The sequence below is a fragment of the Trachinotus anak genome, unplaced genomic scaffold, assembly GCF_046630095.1.
Source record: "Trachinotus anak isolate AG129_WGS33_773 ecotype Australia unplaced genomic scaffold, CSIRO_AGI_Tana_v1 ptg000026l, whole genome shotgun sequence".
Classification (NCBI taxonomy): domain Eukaryota; kingdom Metazoa; phylum Chordata; class Actinopteri; order Carangiformes; family Carangidae; genus Trachinotus; species Trachinotus anak.
The window spans coordinates 9517000-9538727 of NW_027273877.1; the positions used below are offsets into that span (position 1 = coordinate 9517000).

The 21728-nt window shown below is 44.1% G+C and overlaps 3 protein-coding genes across 7 annotated transcripts in view; 1 reads left to right on the plus strand and 2 right to left on the minus strand.

The window, feature by feature from the left end:
* Positions 1-6007, plus strand: part of ical1 (islet cell autoantigen 1-like) — a 16854-nt gene extending 10847 nt beyond the window's left edge. For 3 of the 4 annotated variants that reach the window (XM_071464619.1, XM_071464618.1, XM_071464620.1), the window contains 3 exons: positions 1070-1354; positions 1466-1561; positions 1666-6007. In XM_071464619.1, the coding sequence (XP_071320720.1) occupies positions 1070-1354; positions 1466-1561; positions 1666-1781 (497 nt within the window). In that variant the 3' untranslated portion in view covers positions 1782-6007. The remainder of the gene's footprint in view (positions 1-1069; positions 1355-1465; positions 1562-1665) is intronic. The other variant, XM_071464622.1, reaches the window with a different exon arrangement.
* Positions 4923-15912, minus strand: fam117ba (family with sequence similarity 117 member Ba). 2 transcript variants are annotated; one of them, XM_071464628.1, is made up of 8 exons: positions 15346-15912; positions 12318-12565; positions 11394-11477; positions 11148-11258; positions 10049-10192; positions 9721-9928; positions 9464-9584; positions 4923-8682 (listed from the first exon to the last, which is right to left on the minus strand). In XM_071464628.1, exons 2-8 carry the CDS (start codon positions 12336-12338, stop codon positions 8457-8459), a joined length of 915 nt encoding a protein of 304 aa, XP_071320729.1. In that variant the 5' UTR covers positions 12339-12565; positions 15346-15912; the 3' UTR covers positions 4923-8456. The 2 variants fall into 2 exon arrangements, with proteins under 2 accessions (XP_071320729.1, XP_071320728.1); XM_071464627.1 differs by having other exon boundaries at positions 11148-11285.
* Positions 15913-16851: 939 nt separating this feature from the next.
* LOC139609715 (bone morphogenetic protein receptor type-2-like) overlaps positions 16852-21728 on the minus strand; it is a 37227-nt gene continuing 32350 nt past the window's right edge. The window contains exons 11-13 of the mRNA XM_071464614.1: positions 21381-21553; positions 19959-21289; positions 16852-18793 (exon numbers count right to left, since the gene is read on the minus strand). Coding sequence (XP_071320715.1) covers positions 18540-18793; positions 19959-21289; positions 21381-21553 — 1758 coding nt within the window. The 3' untranslated portion in view covers positions 16852-18539. The remainder of the gene's footprint in view (positions 18794-19958; positions 21290-21380; positions 21554-21728) is intronic.

Below are 21728 nucleotides of genomic sequence, written 5' to 3' on the forward strand. Positions count from 1 at the left end.
CGTTATCTCATTCGTTTGATCCATACCAGATACTGGTCCTGGCTGAGAAACAGCCTGACGCACCGACGCCGTTGTTGTGCTACATGTAGGATTTTGTACTTGTTACTAATATCTGTGAACATCCAGGAAATAAACGATTGGCCGTGTTTTGAGTAGCTTCACTCCTGGGGCAACTACTTTGACTTTAAACCCCATCTGCATAATCAAGAAGTGGACAAACACAGATTGTGCGGACACGACTGTCGAGTGACACCTCTTATGAGACCTCTTGCACATTTAAATTACATTATATGTAATTATAGTAAGATTATTCAGGTAAATATTTTTTACTTATTATCTCAACCAAACATTTTAATCTTATAATGTGTAACAACCACATTGAGTATGTCTATATTTAACCCTAAGGAGAAAAAAAACCTTATTTCTTTGAAGCTGACAGTTTGAGTGACAGCTGTATCTAAATCAATCTAAATCCTGACAGCCCTGCTTGCATCAGAGCTTCTAGTTTGTTTATTATTCTCAACTGAATCAGATTGACAAACCTTCTTCACAGCAGACAGTTTAACTTGTTGTGTTAGGACAAGCAAATTAACAACGGCTTCATTCAGCAATTAATGCCATGAATTGTACTTGTTTGCTTTGAAAAAGCTCTGTTCAACTTTAATGTCTCCACATTTTCTACTGGACGTTTGCCTTATTCATTAAAGAGCTTCATTTCTCTGCAGCTGCTCTTTCAAATGGCGGCAAATGCAGCCATATTGTTGCGTGTTAAAGTTTTCTTCTACTAACACTGATTATATTTGCACTGAAAATACAAAAGTGCATTTTTTTTAACCTTGGATTTTCTGATTTGGAAAACACAGCTGATTGGATGACGAAGGTTTTAACCCTCAGTAGCAGTTTGTGTGTTTCAGCCATATTTCCTCTCAATTTCCTCTTTTTCAGGGTAAAACTTTAACTTTGTTAACTGTCTCTATTACTGCTTAGATCCTGATCTATTGGCCTTTCCAGAATCAGCTGACTCCGGTCTGATGAAGCATCCCCTCTTCTCTTTTCTTCCCTCTCTCAGGTGGTCCACCCCACCCTGCAGGGACAGGGGTGAGACCAGAGGAGGAGGACAGTGAGAAGGGCGACATGGCTTTCCTCAAAGATCTCCTCAGTCCAGGTCCAGGAGCCAGCGATGAGTTCAGCAAAGAGTGGCAGGATGCTTTCGGGATGTTTGACCCTCCCAAAGTCCAACCTGCAGGCACAGGGGCAACGAGCAGTGGGCAAGCCGCACGTCTGCCCTCTAACCCCCCCAGCCCTACAGGCTTCCTGCCCTCCCAGCTGCTGGATCACAGTCTGAGCGCCACAGGTTAGACACACTGCACTCTGCTGGAGGGAGGAGCTCACTGCCCAACACCGAGTGCCTCCTCGCTGTGCTACAAAAACATCAGCATTATAAATAACAGGTTTTATCTTCTAGGCTGGTCAACCCCACCTATGTTCCAAGCTCCGCCCCTGCAGCCGCCTTCTGGTCAGAACCAATCAGCTCCGTCAGCTCCAAGTTCAGCAGCCAATGGTAAGAGCTTTTTCAGTTTTACTCTCATGATCAGTTTAGCTTGTTAAAGGTCCCATATGTACAAGTGTTGATATATATATGTGTGTGTGTGTGTGTGTGTGTAGCTGCTCCAAGTGGATCCAAAGACATGTCTGCCTGGTTCAACCTGTTCGCAGACCTGGACCCTCTTTCCAACCCAGATGCCATTGGACGCTCTGCGGATGAGCTGCTCAATGCCTGAAGCTGTGTGTGTGTGTGTGTGTGTGTGTGTGTGTGTGTGTGTGTGTGTGTGTGTGTGTGTGTGTGTGTGTGTGTGTGTGTGTGTGTGTGTGTGTGTGTGTGTGTGTGTGTGTGTGTGTGTGTGTCTTTAGTGGTATATGATTTCTCTCCAAGGATCTGGATTTCACTTTTCATGTCAGCAACCAAGTAAATGATCTAACATTAACATAAAACACACACACACACACGCACAGTTCTGTTACAAGAAGAGGCGTGTGTACGTGTCCACACTTGAAAATACAATCATATTTGTGTTACACTGGAAGAAGAAAACACTGTCGATCGAGATGATTGTTAAACTCTCTCGGCCGGCGGCCCACAGCCGCTCTCTGCCGCTCTCAAACAGACTGTTAACACTACACAAGAAGCCACTGACTCATGTGCACACAGCAAACCTCATGTGGTTTGTGTTACTCTTCACTGTTTGTCACCGCAGCTTCTGTCAATTAGAGAATGTTTGGGTTGCAGGTTGATCTTGGACAGCGTTGTGTGCTTTTCTGTTTTTTTTTGTTTTGTTTTTTTTTTTATTAATGTTTGCATTGTTTGGGTGTGTGTACACATCACAAAGGACACAGGATATTAAAACAAATCTATTTACTCTATAACGTTGTTTATATGTAGTAGCACATGATTGTCACATAGGAGTGAAGAGCGTATATATATTTATACACACTGGACGTAGTGTGTGTGAGATGAGTTGGGATCCTGTGCCTGTCACTGAGCCTCTATTTGCACACAACAAGAGCAGCAGCAGCAGCAGCAGCAAAGCTCCAACTGCACTAAAGGTCTGTGTCACAAAGTTCAGTTTAGTTCAGCCTCACATCAGTGATCCTCAAGTATCATGAAGCTGGTTGTCAGTCAGCTCTGGTTTAACTCTGAATCCGGCTCTGAGCATCTTCATGTGAAAGAGCCAGAGTTTTTCAATTATATGCAACATCATCAGGACCACGAGCGACCATGAGTTTAAGATGACATGAGCTTCAACAGTGGTCACAGCGAAGGTGGGAAAATATGACGAATGAGAATAAGAAGGTTATTAGTAATAATAGAATTAATTTTCAAATATTAAAAGTAAGGCTGCAAACAAGTTTAGGAATTATTATATAGATCCACCTACACATGGTTGGTATTTTCAACCATATTTAAGAAGTGTAAAAAAAAAAAGTAGCACCAAGTAAAATTTAATTATGTGATCCTCTGACTTTACCTGTAAAAGCGAAGACATTTCCCATCAGCCTCAGCTGTACCTTCTGTTTTAATGCTAATTAGCAAATGTTAGCATACTCATATGCTAAATTAAGTTGGCCAACATGGCAAACACTACCTGCTAAATGTCATCATTGTCAATGAGTATGCTAGCATGCATTTAGCTCAAAGCACACCCTCACAGAGCTGTTACCTGTGGACTCTGTGTTATAATAAACAAACATTTGAATGACTGAGACACTTAAAGGTCCCATACTTTACACTTTTCTGGTGTTTTAATTGAAGTCCTCATATCCTTAAGAAATATTTGTGGTTTTAAGTACCAAAAATCATCTCAATGTAGTTTTACAACCCCTTTGTCAGGCTTCTCTCAGAGCCAAGGCTCTGAGCCTCTCCTTGTGACATCACAACATTACAGAAGTCCCAATGGCTCAATTTAAGGCTCAGTTTCTGAATACAGGCTGTGTTGCATTTCTCTGTGGACTGAGCTCTTTGATAGTTTCACAGTATTAATATAGAACCTAATAAAAAAGCACATGGTCATTTACCTTTTATACAATATGGGACCTTTTAAACAGTCACAAGCAAAGCAGAAATGTTACATTTTTAATAATGCAATGTTTATTTTCTGCTAAGCTTTCAGAGGGTATACTTTCATTTACAGTCTTATTGAGTCTAAAAAGATTTAATACAAAAAACATCTCCTCCTTTTATCCTGAGGTGCAGTAATAGAACAAAAAGCTAACCACACTTCTCACGCAGCTATTGGTTTGTTGTTTTAAACCCAGAGTGGACTCGTATAAAAGACGACCTGCTCTGGAGAAGCTTCATGACACTGGGAGGTTAACTCCAGAGAGCTCATACACTAATCTCACTTTGTGACACAGACCCCTGGACAAACTGTCTTATCTTGACGACTCCACCACTTCGATAACTTATGTGATGCTTTATTGATCCCTTGAAGGAGATGCTCTGCTTTATTTTTAAACGTGAATGATCTCCAGAGCTGTGAGGGATTCAGTACAGTGGTCGACAGCCAACGCTGGTCTGTGAACCATCTGGTCCCCGGAGAGGACCGACGGTTTCCGATTACAGGCACTGTTTACCAGATTCTGTTGGGCTGAGTGTAGTGAGAGTCAAAACAGGATATGTTTGAAATCATCTCCCGTCCCATCTGTGGTCTAAATTTCACAATCACAAGTCCAAAGCCAAGAAATATGTGTGAAGGATGAAACATTTATTTTGTAATCATTTTCTCTCAAAGGAAGTTTTAAAGTAGGACAAAGGGATTTTATTATTTTTAGTGGGTTATTGAAGTCCTACATATCTACAAATAACAGAATGTGAGCTGCAGCAAAAAAATGTATTTATTTTCTGATTATATCACTGACAGTTTGCAAAATCATATGTTTTTGTTTTGCACTACACTGTAAAGGTAACTAAAGTAACACTATGAAATACCGCTGTAAAATACTTCATATTTTGAGCTCTGCGTTGTGTATTTTGAGAAATGCACAGATATCTATTGTTGTATGGGAGAGGAAGCAACACTGGAGAGCTGTTACCATCTCATGAATTTACCCTGATTTACTGATTCTGATTGTTTTTGAAGGGGAAAAAACTACCAAGACTGACATCTCTGAATGTTTGTGTATCAGTTTAGCGCAAAAATGACGATGCAAAGCTTTCTAAACTCTGTTTTATGGAGAATGTCACGAGAAGGTTATACCTACCGAAACCAAATGCTCGGTTATGACGTTTGTGTGACCGTATTAGTCACGAGCTAAAGTGATCAGAGTGCATTATGGGAAAATTCCTCACGTTTTGTGAGTCAGACAACTCACGAAAACACTTTTTATACACATTAGTGTCTATGCTTTTTTTTTTTTTTTCCCTTCTTGTTTCTGATGCAACATTTTTGGAGGAAAAATGAACTACTGTATTAGTATTCGTGTCACCTCATGTATTTTACTTTTTACTGTTGATTCGCAGGCTTTAAAGTGATAGTTGTTATTTGACGCGTGGTCGTGTGAGGTATTTACCTGCGGTACCTGCAGTGGATTCAGATCAATGCGCCGCCAGTTCAGAGAAGCACCGGGAGCACCGCCACAGTAGCTGAGGGATGTCTTGCTGTAGGACGGGGATATCCGCAAAACATGTTTTAACTACTTTAAAAAATGCCCACATAAAGAAAAAAACAAAAACGTACGCTTTGTTGTGAATATTTTCAACGCTTTAGCTTGCCGTCAAATAGCCACTTCCTTTGGAACTACATTTTTTTTTCAACCGTTGAACGACCGTACTACGACGCTCAAGCGCATCTACAGGGCGCACTGTATTACTCCGCTGATCACCTATTTAAGCACAGGTGCGCTTGTGCGTAGGAATACGGTAGTTCAACGGTTGAAAAAAAAAAAAAGTAGTTCTAAAGGCAAGTGCTGTTTGAGATAAAGATAAAGCATTAAAATATTCACACTAAAACCTACACTTGAACTGCTGTTAGCTTTTTTTTTGTTTTTTTTTCCGTGGGCATGTTTTAAAGTAGCTAAAACACGTTTTTGCGGATAGCCCGTCCGCAGCAAACTGGCAGCGCACTGATCTGAATCTGCTGCAGGTGATAAATACACTAATGACAGATAAATACATCACACAAGCCCACGTCAAATAACCTACACTATCCCTGTTGGAAAAAAAAAAAAGAAAAAAAGAATGTATTTCTCAAGTTAATCACAAATGCTTCATTTAATCCAACTATGCCTTTTTATTTCACTGAAGGAGTTTAACAGATGAAAACTTGGCAGTTCTGTTTCCAATAAACTGGACAAGCAAACAAATAATCACTGCGTTGAGTTTTCTTGTGTGGAGCCTCATTCCAAAATGCTGTTTATCCACTTTGAAAAAAAAAAAAAAGGTTTGAAATAAATCTGTATTTTGACATATATGAATCTGCTCTTTTGAACTACTTCATTTTTTTTTCTTTTTTGTAAACATATTTCTAAAAACGCTGTAGGTGTGATTGTTTTCCAGCAAGTGGATATCTCTCATTTTGGAACAGACTCTTTTCCTTTCTGAAACACATTTTTGTTACATAACCATTTGAGCAACTCCAATCAGCTCACTGAACAAATGACACCCACGCTCCTCTACTTCTACTCTGCTACAGGTTTACATCATTCAGGGTTTCCACCGTGTGAGGCTACATAAATAGCAGCTGTTGTTTTGCTCACTTATTGTAGTGTAGACTTGTTAGTGTGCACTGAGAAGTAAGTTCATCTGTTTTTATATCCTATTCACTACAACCTGAGATGGATGATGTAATCTATTCTTGATTAAAATTCTCTGAAGACCCAATTACACTCCTGTCTGATAAATAAATACATAATTATTCACAATAATGAGACATAGTAATTCACAGTACTCAGCAGAGGAACAGGAGGGGGTGAGGGGTTGGGCGGGGGGGGGGGGGTATTATATGGTACAATTATTGACTCATTCAGATACATATCTTTGTCAGCTGATAATACAAACACAGTGTGCCTCTATATTTACAAATCCAGTACATTCCTATCCCACCATAGCAGGCACAGTCAAGTAGTAATGACATATACAGGAAGATGGACCAGGGCATGGAGAGGCTGTCAGTATAGCAACACAACTACACTTGAATCACCATGACAACATGACATCAACTTACCCCCAGACATCCAATTACTCTTGTCATTTGATGTTTAATCAGGTTGAGAATTAGAGTCATCAGATGGTCTGACACTGGGATGGAAATGAATTAAAGGCCCTGAAATCATATTTTCTCAATCAGCCTCTCGTGATGGGTAATGAGGTCGTATATGATCGCATAATATTCAACCAAACTAACAACACTATTGGTTATTTTACATGAGAGATTTCTGTACTTTTTGTTTTTCTTGCTTTTCTTGCTGGTTTTAAGTGGGCAGCACCAATCAGAGTTTAGTATCTTTCAGTCAAAGTGATGATAAAGTCTTGTGTTGCCAGGTTGCTGTCAATCAAATCTAATTAAACCTTTTTGATCTATTTCTACTTCAACTTTGTCGCTTATTAAGTCATAAAGATTTAAACTGGCCTTAACTGTTCTTTTTGGCCACTTGGGGGCAGCACTTGTTAGCAACATTAGCATTCATTAGTGGATGTGTTTGTGGCCATCTGATGAATCTAAGTCCAATGTTTGCTCTTCCTCAAGCTCCCTTTTGGTCTCCACCAAAATATCAATCCACCCATCACACTCCCACAGTAGTTTTTGGGTTCGCTGACCTCTCCACGCCCAGGGCCCTGCAAGCCAGAGGAGGCCTGTCCTGTGGGGGACGAGGGCCCTTCTGGACACATTTCACAACAACACAGTTTGAGCAAGACAGAAGGAAATCAGCATTACAGTGAGGGAAAGAAAAGGAGAGAAAAAGGAGGACCAGAGGGGAGGGGGAGTTGGCTGTGATGGCGGTGGAGTAAAAAAAAAAAAAAAAGACACTGTGAGCAAAGGCTTGCGCTTTGGGAAGGAGGGGCAAGCAGACACAGGTTGAACACGCTGCACACATCATAGCCCTGGCCTGTGTTTCCCATAGATACACACCACCCAGCAGGGGCCCAGTTCACTGCTACCAGTTAGTGTAACGAAGGCATCAGCTTGTACCATTTACAGTCGGCCTTCACTTGTAAACGGCAGATAAAAGCACAAACAGATGTTTGGATTTGGTTCACAGGTGGTCTGAATAGATACTGTGTTATTTAAGCTTGGCCCTGCTCCTCTGTGTGTATCTATGGCCATCATAGTGCAAAGATCATGTGCACTGCTTAAGACCAAACACGATCTGAGCACTAAGCTGGTTTGGGGAAACTGAGCGGTCTAAAATATCAGGCACATTTTTTAACTTCTCCTTGTCACGACCTTTCAGGTTTTGCTACGTTATATCTGGCAGCACCAAAATTAGCCTCTGTGGTCAATCTCTTGGTCACCAAGGAAACCTGTGGCCTTTTTTTTTTTTTGTAATGGAAGGCATATTTTATATCAAGAGAAATAACTACAGATAGAAAAAGAGATATGTCCGTGGAAAGGCGTATTATGTGGTATAATACGATGAAATAAAAGAGTCTGTCCTTTTACCCTTTTCCTCCCAAAAAAACAGGAACATAACCAGCACTAAAGGTAGAAGAAAGCGATGAAATGTTAGCTGCAAATACCCGCACAGGGCTGCAGGACTCTCACGTTGTAGTTGTCTGAGGAGGAGAGGCAGTGGGAAGCACTTTTTCAACAAGATAAGGACATCAGAGAGAGCTTAGCTGGCATGCTGAAGGCATTTTTTGGAGCTGAAGGGTTGTTTCCTAGTTTCAAATGTTTTCTGATTTTCGTGGGTGGCTGTTTTGGGGTTTGTGGTAACTTAAAAAAATAAAAATAAAAGCCTCGTCAGAAGCTCTCGGGCTCCTCAAGGAGGCAGGGCTGAGTGGACAGAGGCACGAGGGACGGGGACAGGCTTCGCAGGCCCACCCCGGGGCGAAAGTTGAGGTCCGGGGCGGGGAGTAAGGGCTTGAGGATGCTGACAAGGCAGAAGGCAGAGCCGCTGTTGGGGATGAAGTTGACCTTGTTGCGGTCGGGACACAGGAAGGGCGGGATCTCCTGCAGAGGCTTGGGCCTGGAAACACACATGCAGGGAGACGTTAACCTTCATAACACATCTTGTGAAAATCTTGCCAGAAACTGTTGCCAGGCAATATCACAAACACCGTACATTATGGACAGTGAGTCTTCCTGTCATTCCTCATTGATGTCAGAGAATAAAACAAACAGAAATTAAATGGAGGAAAGGTCAGAGATATGATCTGTTTTCAGGAAACCCGATTCGATGTTTCACCAGTTTAACCAGCCTCTTCAATTTAGCTGAACCTTAATATGTCTAATGTTATATTCTGTTAATGTAATCATCTCATCACTTGAGCGGCTGTGTCCTTTATAAAATGCTGCCCCAGTGATTCCTCAGTTTTAATAAGAAAAGTCAATCTCTTGGATCTCTTTGATGATTTCAAGCCAATTATTTCATTTCCTGTTATTCAGGGAAGTGGCACAGCCTGCGTGTGGTGTCGCCGCACCGCACACAACTAAAGGACTCACAGTTTACAGATAAGGCCGAGATCCTGCCTGTTGGTCCCTTGCATCCCCCTCGCCACACACTCGTGTCTCTACAGATATGAAGCTAGAGCCAGGAGATGCTTAGCTTAGCTTAGCAAAAAGAAGCAGCAACTGTTACCCCTCAAGAAATAGTTTCACATACACACATTTTTACATTTCATCTTTCGTACAGATTAATTAAACGTCTCATTAGTGTTAATTAGGCTAGCTGTTTCCCCTTGTTTCCAGGCTTTATGCTAAGCTAAGCTAAGCTAACCAGCTGCTGGCCGTTTTGTCTTTCTACTCACATGGACTCCTCGAACACTTTGACCTTCTCGCAGCCCTCTGGAGGTTCTCTCTTGAACATGTAGCTGTTGTTCGGTCTGGGAGAGGCAGCGTATTTAGGCAGCGGGGAGCAGGGGCCCAGCTCTGAGGACATGGTGGGGGGGGGCACATCATGTGTTAAGAGGCTTTGGCAGAGCCTGTGTGAAATATGCATACATTCAAATATGCAGGGTGTGTGTGTGTGTGTGTGTGTGTGTGTGTGTGTGTGTGTGTGTGTCACCTTTGTCCTCGTAGGGGCTGCCTCCACTCGTGTCGTTGAGGACGGTGAGGTAGGAGGGCGAGATGGAGTCGGGACGGCTACTGCAGTTGCTATGGTTACCGCTCAGGCCGCCCCCTGAGGGTGTCTGTGTGTCGATGCTGCGGGTGCTGCTGCTGCGCTGCGGGGGGACAGGTGGGGGTGCACGGTGCCCATCTGGGACATCCTGTGGCTGTCGAACACACACACACACACACACACACAATTTAGGTCACAATAACAACATCGCACTGACATCTTAATCCTGTGAATCCCTGAATGTCAATTAGTCAGCGAAGAAGAAAACACTCACAACGATGGTCTCGTCCTTCTCAGGGGTGTCTCGGATGATGATGCGCTCTATCTCCTGGTTGAGGCCCTCCACGCTGTTGCGGAAGCGAGGGGCCGATGACTTGGATATAGGGATGGGTATCAGAATGGTCTTGGGCATAGGCGACTGCGAAGACACAGAAGACACACACACACACATTTGTCTGCATTTAATACAGATTCTGCACCCGTGAGCCAATCAGAATCAGCCCCGCTTCTGATTGGCTGACTGTTTTCTGAGTGATCTAATACAGCAGGTTTCAGAAAACACTGCTCCTCGCAAAACTTAAATGTGGGATTGTTCACATGTATTACTAGTCTTCCTGATGTCTTACTTTTAAATGGTGATTTATTCATTATCCTTATTGTATTTCTACCTTTAGGTCTGATACCTGTCATCAATCATTACTATATTTTTTCCCCTTATTTCAATGTTGTTTGTTTTCCTCCAGACTGGGGGTGCAATGAGGTTAATCCAGGGGTTTTTCAGAGTCTGAATCTCTTGGAACTTGTGCATTTCCCCCCAGTAACAAAAAGTAAAAATAAAAAAAATTTGACAATCAACAACTAAAGTTATCCACCTTCTTTTAAAAAGGAAAATAAATAATTACTGTTTGCAATCAGCAGAGGGATCGTTAGGCCGCTCTGGTCAGGTTGAGTGTGTTTCTGCTAGCTGGTGGTGTTTTACTACCAGTGAATGAGGTCTGTGAGTAAAAGCTGCATGATATGTCAGGAAGTCCTTCTGGCTCTTTGTCTCATGGTTAGGCCCAGAGAGCAGAACAGCTGCACTTCAGCACACTCCACAGGGAGGGTATATGACTGGCCCTGCCACGTCACAGAGCAACGTGTGTGTGTGTTAAATATAAGAGCAACACAGTTTAACTGACTTTGCATAGACTAGAGGTTGTTTAAGACACACACACACACACACACACACACACACAAGAGGAGAGGCAAAGAGGGACATGAGGAAAACTGGGACGTTCTCAACTCTCCCAACCTAGTTCCTCTAGAGATGGACCGCTTGGCAACACACACACACACACACACACACTCTCTCACACACACTCTCTATTGATCACCTGCGACTGGATGATGGTGTGGCTGCCATTGAACGGGGACTTGCGCTCTTTGTCCCTCCGATGGCGGCTGCTGCGCTTGCTGCGCTGAAGCTGCTGACGCAATTTGGCAATCTGGAGAGGTTCACAGAGAGACACACACTGTAATGCAGACATACACAGGCATTAATGGTCGCTCTGAAAATAGCATTTATGTAAAACACAGAAGAGCATGTTTCTCTGCAGCTGGGTGCCAAGTTAGACACTGACCTCCTTGAGCTGGTCGGTGCTCCCACAGGAGGCCGAGCGTTTGTGAGAGCCCCTCCTCCTCTCATCTGCCCAGGCCCTGGGGGTCTAACACAAACACACACAGGTCAGAGCTAAATATCAAACAGACTAGAATAAAACAGCCAAATTAGGAGACACAGGAGGAAGAGGTATCAAGAAAACCAGACCTGGATTATTAAATGTATAAATGTAATTAACTTGTTGCACAGGTGGGTTTACATACTAAGTCTTCACATCCTCAAACTCAATTTCCAACGTGCCATTGTTTTGTGCTGTTAAGTTTAAAGTAATGATAATAAAAGTGTATAAATTATGTATGAAGTCTGGTGGAAAAAGACAAATCAGTTTTGTTTTCAATAAGCGGCGACTCAGCTGATGCTGCCTCTGTAAAGTCTTGATGCTGACGGAACATCTAGCATCTGTCCATGCATTGGTTCCCAAACTGGGGGTTGGGACCCCATATGGGTCCTCAAGATAATTAAGAGGGGTCACCAGATTATTGCAAAAATATCCTTTTTAGCAAGTGGCTTTTGCTTGTAACATGAGTCCTTTGAACATGTGACATAATCTGCCAGTGCAGTGAGAATATTTCTACTTTATTTTTTCGAGTTATTTCCTTCACTCTAGAGCAGCAAATTCCTTCCTCTTCATTGTTTCAATATCTCAACATTTCTTAAAAGGCATTGATTACTATTTAAAAAAAAACAAGAGTCAACAATATATGCAGTCAAATGCAGAGGGGTGTATTCTACAGGTGTGCTAAAAAGGTTAGTGTGCAATAAAGAGCTAGAATAAGATTAAAATAAAGAATTAGAATAAGAAAATTCTATCAAATATAGATGTAACTAAACTACACTTGTGCACCTGTGACCTAAACATCGGCACACACACTCACACAGCGCTCACCTGCGTCGCTTTGTCCCTCATGTAGGGAACGTGTTGGTGCTGGCTGTCGTCCTGAGGCCAGGGACCTGTCAGGTGAGCGCCAGCGATCGCGCCCTGTGAGGGCCACAGCTGGACGCGATGGCGGGGGACCAAGAGGAGAATGAGGAGCAAGAGAGCTCAGAGAGGGAGGGAGGGGGGGTGGGGGGGGCACCACAGGGCACGGAGGAGAACCACACAGAGATGTGGTAGGTCAAGGCCACTGATGCAGTCTGAGGGAGGAGAGAGAGAGAGAGAGAGAGAGAGAGAGAGAGAGAGAAAGAGAGAGAGAGAGAGAGAGAGAGAGGAGTCAAGAGCAGTTAGGTCAGCCTGGAGATGTGAACAAGTTGTTTGTCAACACATGGTAAACACATAAACAAATCAACAGACACACAGTTGGCCTGCAGGATAAGCTCATGGCCGTCTTGCTCTGTCTAGGTTTGTGTGTGTGTGTGTGTGCGTGCACGCATCCGTGTCTATGAGAGAGTGTGTTGCCAGATTGATGTTAATCCCTCTCATGCTGGGTAGAGAGGATATGCCCCCCTTTAAGTCACATACAGCCCCCTGGTTAAGGGCATTAGAGCAGCTTAGAGGGATGGGGGCGGGAGGGCACTGAGGGCACTGAGGGCAGGTGCCTGCTTCTGCCCGACTGACCCCGATTCAGAGCTGCAGCAGGATGTTTTGCATCAGTGCATGGATCCAGCCATGGGCCCCTGCAGGGGATCTGCCAGCATCAGCAAATTCTCATTTTAGATTCCGGTTTTGCATAGAAAAATAAACACAAGAACAATATCACACTAAATGAATCTGTAATCATTGAGATGATCAATAAATAAATGTCACCATGGATTTATGACTGGGAGAAAAAAATTTATAAATTAACTGCAGCCCAAATATGAGTGGGGGTGGGTGGGTTCCAATGCCAATTCAAATAGGGGCATTTGTCTTACATTCATTCTGGTGCAAAGAGACTTTTGAGCCTAAAATCTGTTGTTGTTTTTTTTCTTCTCTGGATACCAGGACCATCCTGCAAATTCTGGACAAAATTCAATTTGACTAACTCTGATTTTATTTTTAATGTAGAAATTCATATCCTTGAAAAACAATGCTTTGGATAACGACGTTGATTTGTTTGTTTAAAGGAACCTACAAAACAACAGAAGTGACAGTTGCAGGACGATGGTAAATGCTAGCACATAGTATCATAAGTAAATTAGACATGAAGTAATTAAACTGTCTCACTTATGTCAGTTATACAGCAACATCTATCTACAGTGCTAACATTAAGCTAATGGTCATACCAGAACCAGAAGTTAAAGCTGTGGCAGTGTTTTTAATAAATTCAGCTCTTCAATTTACTATTTCTTCTTTCTGACTATAATTACCCTGGTCATGGGTTTCCAAATTATCGCTAATCTGTCTGCAATGTTATGTAATTTACAAAAAAATTATTTATTCAGTGTAGGACAGTGGGACAAATTATGTTAAATGATCAAACTGATGCTCACGGATATAAAAAAACGTTTATTAATAATCTGGGTTTTTATATCGTGTTTGTTACCATTTACGTCAAGAGGACAACAATGCAGCTGTAGTGGAGCAAAACATGCACACACAAGCTACAGAATCCATGGATGGATGCAAAGCCCCTTGCAGGATAAAGAACATGCATTTATATATATATCATTTTTTTCATCATGGGGACTGGAAAGCCGCCCAATCTTATTGATAACACACTGCATGTGTGCATACGTACCAACACACAGCACTCTATGGCAGCGCTGCTCCTGGAGCTAAATTTGGCAGGGGCCTTGACCAGCGCACATCGCTGTTGCTAGGGAACGGGGCCGACTGATCTTCATTAACATGTGTGTGTGTGTGTGTGTGTGTGTGTGTGTAAGTAAACATGGGTTTTGGGCCCTCAGCAGTCTGCAAGCAAAATGCAGAGCTCTCTTTATTTTGACGGGCACGTTTCCTGTCTCAGTCTGTGCCCACAAATCAGCAGACTACTACTACTGTACTGTGGGCTGATGGCAATAGTAATGCTGGTAGTAGCAGCAGCAGCAGCAGCAGCAGTGGCGGCAGTATAGTGGCTCAGCCTGCTGCCATGTTTCTGTCTTAAATGTCAATCCACGCGACACACAATTCACAATATTCTCAACCTGTTCAGAGGTTTTACTTCACGGCGTCTTGAGTTTGTGCGGGGATATAAAACCAGAGTCTTTGAAAGAGCTACACCGCTCCCACAGCGAGGTCACTTTGTAACAGATAAGTTCATACTATGAGGCAGGCTTTATTGATCCATTGAGGGTAAAAGTGGGACAGCCTGCTTCCACACGAAGCAATAAACACCGGATGTACATGCACTGTTTTCTCAACTAATCATTTAGTTTATAAAATAAAAATCCCTCAATCCAAATTTCCTAAATAGCCTAAATGGATACCTCCATACTCTATAAAAACCCCACATATGTACAATTTCCAATACATTAAAGCAGAGGGAGAAAACCAGCAAATATACACATTTGAGATATGGAACAAGTGAACTTTAGACACTTTTGCTTAAAATTATTTACACTGATAGATGTTGCTTAATTCTCTGTTGATTGACCAATCAATTCATAATTTCCCCTCTTGTTTCCACACCTGCCTTTGCACACTCTCTGCCTCATTTGAGTGTAATGAGATAATTAAAAAAAACGAACAATGAGGCCTTCATGCCTACATAAACTGCTGTGATTTATGATTAAATCAACCCATTCTGGACTGCATATTAACTTTAATAAAAATGAAAAATTTGCTCACTGCATGTGAAGCCTCCGAGCAAAAGCTTGCATTGTGCAATGTAGGCCAAACGTGTTTACCTCCCCACACACACATCATCATCACCATTATCAAAACATATTCCATGCTAATACTGCCCACATGCTACTTCACATGCCAGACGGGCACCACCCAAGCAGATGGCGTTGCGGTTAAATGTGCATGTGTGAGGGGGAAAACCCTTGTTTACCTGCAGGGATGTGATCTAGGTGTGCTGCATGCGAGGGAGCGTGGAGCTCTTCCTGCAGCCCGGCCCCTGTTGATGTTCGCCGCTGCTCGAAGATGCTAATGAGGCGGTGGTGACAGGCAGGGTCGGACGGAGCGGAGTGGCGGCTACAAGCGAGAAAACCCTTCGTGGGTAAAGGCAGGCAGACATGGAGACGACGCTAAAAACGTCTTCGTGGGTAGAGTTAGGTGTCGAAATGGGCGTTGCTGTGTTCGCACCCTGCCTCTCCGTCGTCGTGGATGGATGTTTTTCCTCTCCCGGCTGATGCGGCACCGCGGCTGAAGCAGCTACCGAAACGGTTTCTGGTCGAGGGAGAAAAAAAAAACAACGAGCGTGAAAAGAAAAAAAGGGGGGGGAAAAAAAAAGAAAAAAGAAAGGTGCGTTGTACACCTGGCGGAGTTCGCGGGGTGTCGGAAAACGACGGGAAAAGAAAGAACAGAGGGACACAAAATACAGAAGGGATAGAGAAGAAGAAGGCGGTGATGCTGGGCTAGCCTGGGTTGACACGACGGGAGAGGGACCAGTGTGAAGCGCGGCGGGTGTGACAGTGTAACTTCCGGTTGTCGTTTTCAAAGTAAAATATTATTACACTGTCGCCTAGAAGAGTTTTCCACAGCTTCAAGTTTATGGCGGGTCAAATGATAATTTAATGAACTATTGTTTTTGCTCAAATGTATTACTTTATTATACTGCCATTAGACTGTTTAACAACTCAGACAAGACTATTTTATTATTATCATATTAAATATTATTAATATTTTAGGAATACTAAAGCACAATCTCAACCGATGTCATGGTGGATGCTGCAACAGTATCTGATGCTGTTTCCCTGTCTTGAAGACAGATGTTGTGAGTGTGTTTACACATGCGTTAGTATCCCGATTATTTTATTCTGAATGCGAGCGGGTCCATTTCCGGCCTTGCCCTGGCTACGTCTCGTGTGACTTGCCGCGGCTGAAGGAGCGCTCTGACGTAGCGCACCAACGCCGCGTTGCTCCGTGCTGATGCTGCAGTTGCTAGGGCGGCGGGAGCAGACGGCGGAGAGGAGAAGCGAGGTAAACAAGTGGAGGCAAGGAAATGTCTCCCTCCTGCGTCCACTTCAGGGAGACCTCACATTACCACATTTAGGATTTGACTTGAGTAACAAGACAGGCATTAAAGCTGCGGCCCTTGGCCCTTGTCTGATATATGCAAAAACGACCCAAAATAGTAACAGCAGTGGTTTTTCCTGAGAAACAGGAACAGGAAATACACAGCTATTCAGTTTTTGCAGAAGAAATTTGGGCTAAACTATCTAAAATTATTTGCAAGCTGTAGCTTTATATTTACCATAAAAATGAAAATGGAACTACTCCTATTACACATTGTCTCAGGAACAAAGTTTTTACACTATATTTGAAGTGCAAACCTTATAATACTACAGATATTTTCCCCTATTACAATGTGAGGCTTTAACAGACGTAACCAACAATTATTTCATACATTTATTGAGATTTTTTTCTTCCATATTGACTTGAAAATGTTTACAGAAACTGTACCGAGCATACGCATAGCAATGGAATCAAAGGCCATGTCCATTGAATGCAAAACAGAACTCCATAAAAATGATGCAAATATCAATGCAATACACATACATGTTGTTTTTTTTTTCATACAAATTACAAATTACAAAAACATAAATGAGATCTTTTCATATGCCCTGAAGCAGCGCTGAAAATACAGAATGAGTACAATGACATTTCAGCACGCCTGTACAGCGCTAGGCCCCAACAGTTCTAATGCTTGCTGATGGAAAGAAACACGACACGTGCACATTCACACGCACACTCACTAAATCAGTCATTCAAACATCAAAAGGATGGGACAACAGGAAGCAGAAAATAATATCCAGCGTGCTTCGGAGGGGTTTGGTTTTTTTTTTTTTTTTGCTTTGTTTTTTAATAGACTACTTTCTGATTCCTGACAGAGTTCAAAGAGCAGAATCTGGGCTTTCTAGTGTTTCTGGTCTTTCAGTCACACACAGACTGCTAAACACAGTCAAGACAGTCCACATTGAGGTCAGGTGATAGTGGTACAGCGATTGAGTCAGCCACTGTAACAGATCCCTCCGTAGATTTGATTTCAAAGAATGATTGTAGTGTTAAAAGACCCCAGAGTTTGAGCCATTCCTGGTGTAATTGTGCAAGCAAAGAAGTTCCATGAAAACACACTCTACCAGTCCACTGGGATCGGTTGTTAGTGTTTGTGCCCCCCTAAAGATAGTCCAGAGAAGAAGAAAAGAGAGGAGGATTGTCATCCATTTTCTCCTCTTGAGTCGAGGGGTGATAGTGTGTGTTGGATTGTTTACAAAACGATTGTGACTATTCATAAGTGCAACAGAGATTAACATTTTAAAAATAATGACAGAATAAAACAATGACCGAAGTAATGGAAGCGAAGAAAACATCGAAAGCATCTAAAAGCTACATCCTATTGCACAATTAAAAAATATGATACAAAAGAATGGATACAGTCAAAAAAAAAAATGGTATTGCATACAAATCAAGGAAATTAAAAAAAAAAAAAAAAGTTAAAGTAGTTTGTTCCGTCTTTTAAGACCGTCAATTCTTTTACAGAGCCGACTCTCGAGTTGCTTGATACAGCAAAGTACGAGAAAGAGGACGCTCAAAGTGTTGATTGTTTTTCGTCGCCTTTTTTTTTTTTTTTTTTTTAAAGTTTATAGACCATTTCTCGTCGTGGTCGCAACAGACAGGATTTCTAAACACTGATTTTAATCGGTTCAAAGTGCACATAGAACAAAAAGGGAAATCCATCCGAAACGTTGCTATGCTCATGAGGGTGAAACGTGAAACAAACTGACAGAGGGAGATTCACAAAAAAAACAAACAAAATAAAAAAAAAACAAACAAAAAAAAAAACGCAGAAACAGAAGCGGATGAGAATGCTGCATAGCTGGATTCCATTTAAAGCAATGCCATCATCAGAAAGACACACAGGAGCGAGACAAACCTAATTACTGTACATGATCAGACTCGACTGTTTGTTCACAACACACTCCATAGCTTCCTCTTGCTGATTCAGAGCAGAGAGCTCCACAGACAGAAACCAAACGCTCTCTGCTTCTTTTTTTTTTTTCAGTATTGTCAGAGGGTCTGAGTTCACACGTGCGTGTCGCTGGGCTCGCTGGCCAAGCTCCCCCCCCGCAGGTAGATTGCCGAACTGGACTTGGGCCGGCTCTGACTGTGACCTTGACCACGGGTGGACCCATTGTTGTTGACCTCGGGCCCCCTGGTGTCTGTGGAGATGACCCATGTGGTGGGTCGCCACTTCTTGAGGGAATAAGGCGTCTTGACGCGCTTCTTGATCTTATCTCCCGTCCCCAAGGCTCCGTCTGGCTGCACTAAGCCCTCCCCTGGAACACAGGAAGGGACAGAGATCAGTATCCCGTGGCAACGTTTTACACCAGCCTACACGAAACATATTCAGTGCCAGCCTTGTGTAGGGGCCATGCAAGACTAAGTATCACTTTAGCAGCACTATAACTTAAAGGGGGGGCAGCCTGGTAATTCAGTGTTGCGCGTCCATAAAGATAAGGGACTTAACACGGCGGAGACAGAGACACCCTGACTTTCAGCAGAGATACTCTCTACAGAAGAGAAAGCATTACAATAGCTGCAACGGTATGAAATGAGATACACTTCCTGTCTCCCAAGTGGGCGTGGTTGCGATTGCTTGCTCATGGTCAAAATGTGACATCAATCAAATACAACACTAGATGCAGTTTGAATTTGTGCCTGATGTTGCTGCTTGTTTTTATCTGCTAGCTTAATATGTGATCAACCCAGTTCAAGATCATATCAGTCTAACAACACTCCCTGTCTTCCCCCCAAAACCAGTTCACTGATGATAACAATAACAGTATTATTAAGGAAAGAAACGCAAGCTTTATTTCAAGTCCCTCTAGACTCCTGTGGTTGGAAAGTGACGTCTGCAGCACTGCAGCAGTGAAACCAGACCAGAACCCACAGAGAGAAGAGATCTCGCGAGAGTGTGTTGCCAAGACAGAGACAGGTCTGAATAAAGTTCATTTTCTCCTGATCCTTCGGTCTGAAAAATGACATTTTGATCCGTGGCTTGTGCAAATGAACCCGATATTTATTTTGGTGACTAAGAATCTGTCATCATCAGTGGTCACGTTAACTTCTCCCACTGGAGTGAACAGACTCAGACCTGCTGCTGGTCTCCTAAAGGGGCAGGGAGGTGGAGAAACCCATCACGCCCACAGATACAGGAAATGACTTTAAATCAGTTGTCTCGCTTCTCAATTGTCTCTTGTCAAGCTCCAAAAACAATGGATACTACATTTCCCATAATGCAACTAATAGCGTATTTGATTAGTCTCTTTCCGATAAATAAACGATATATTTGTGAGCTGTTTTTTATAGATTCATGTCTTCAGTAGAGACATGAATCTGTTTTGACACAACCATAGAAAAAGCCTCATCCTTAAATTTCTGCAGAGACAAAGTAAACACTTGGACATGAGGACTTCTCGAGTGTGAGGCATGTAAAGTCACCTAGTGAGGCTAGGTCCTGCGTCGTGAAGGACAGGTCCAGGGAGTTGGGTCTCTCAGGCCTGCGGGCTCTGGGCTGCCTCAGCAGGGCCTCCCCTCTCATGGTGACCGGAGCTTCCTCCACGGCGCCAGATCCAGACCCCGAGCTTTCTCCTGGTGGCCCCGTAGTTTCCCTGCTTGCTCCTTCCCCGCTCCCCTCCTCCTCTCCCCCGTCGCTCTCTCCCTCGCTCTCGCCCTCGCCCTGCCCGTGCCCGGTGTTGCTGTTGTTGTTGTTGGTGTTGGGTCGTGCTGAGCGGAGGGCGGCGACGCTCGAGGACGTGTCTCTCGGGTCGGGCTGCTCTCGCTCTCGGCTCAGAAGCGGCTCGTGTTCGTCGGGGCTGGCGGTGATGACGCCGAGGCTGAGGCGGCTGTCCTCTGACCTCAGGGCTCCGGACCCATTCTGAGCAACGCCGGTGCCTCCAAAACCCGTTGCTCCGCCTGTTGCCATGGATGACATACCAGAGCTGGCATGACCGTTAGCGGTGCCGTTAACGCTCCCGTTGACATGCGTGTCCCGTAGAGCAGGTATGTTGTTTGTGCCTGTGCCGCGGTGAGCCTCTACAGCTGTGTTTGTGCCCGTTACCGCACCAATGTTCATCTTTGTTCCCTCCACCTGCCGCAGGTTGGACTTGCCTGAGCGTCCGAACTTGAACCTGAGTGAAGATGACGACGACTCCTTCTTGGTGGGCTTGGTGCGCAGGGGCAGACTGGACGGCCTCTTGGGCAGGTTCTGCTGCTTGGGCAGAGGGAAGATGGTGGTGGGCATGGGGGCAGTGGGGTCTGACGTGCCCGAGGCCTCACTGGCCATCTTGATGAGGGGATACAGTAGGCTGGAGCTGCCGGGGCTCAGTGGGTCAGGCGAGCAGAACTGCTTCTGTGAGTGCTCCATCAGGTTCTCGTCCGAGCTCTCCTTCAGGTTCTTGTCCACCTCTTTCGGATCCAGCTTGGTGGTTTCCAGGTCTTCCTGGGTCAGGTGGAGGCAGACGGGGACTGTGGCGGCCCCTGCAGGACCGTCAGACTCGGAGATTATAGTGGTGGTGGTCGTGGAGGCCGAGGGGCTTCCTCTCAGACCCATGCTGGTGCTGCTACCCTCTGGGCTGGGGAGCCGGGCGTTGGCCTGTTGCTGGCGCTCCTGATTGATGGAGTTCCTGTTCCTCTCGCCGGTCCCTGCCAGGACTCTGCCACTCACAGAGCTGGTGGTGTCAGTCTGTGTGTTCTTGGCCACACCCTCATGCTCTTCGATGTAGGTGGATGGATGGTCTGTGTACGGGCCCGACTTCGGCGTCATGCGATTTCTGATGCAACAGAAAACAGAGGAAAATGTTAGAGAAAACTTCAGGAAAGTGAGACTCCGATGAATGTAGCAGCGCGATGACGTGCGTTTACCTCTCATTGTGTAGTGTAGTGGACATGGGGTTGAGCGTGGGGCTGACGGACTTGGAGCGGTCCCATATGAGGAGCAGCTCTGCCAGTCGTTCCTCAGCACACTGCGCTGTGAGGCGGGCCTCTGCGTCCTGGTCCCAGCAATCCTCCATCGTCTCTTTCAGAGAGCGAACCGCCTGCCAAAACACATCAGGTACATTTAATGATGAACCGAACAAAGTCCACCGACCGGCACCTCTAAAGCTCAATTAACATGTTATATCTGTGTTGTTTAAAGCTACAGTAGGCAAGTTCTGGAAATCCAGCTACCGCTAGCATGAGCCTCAAAAACACTCCCACCTACCCCTCCCT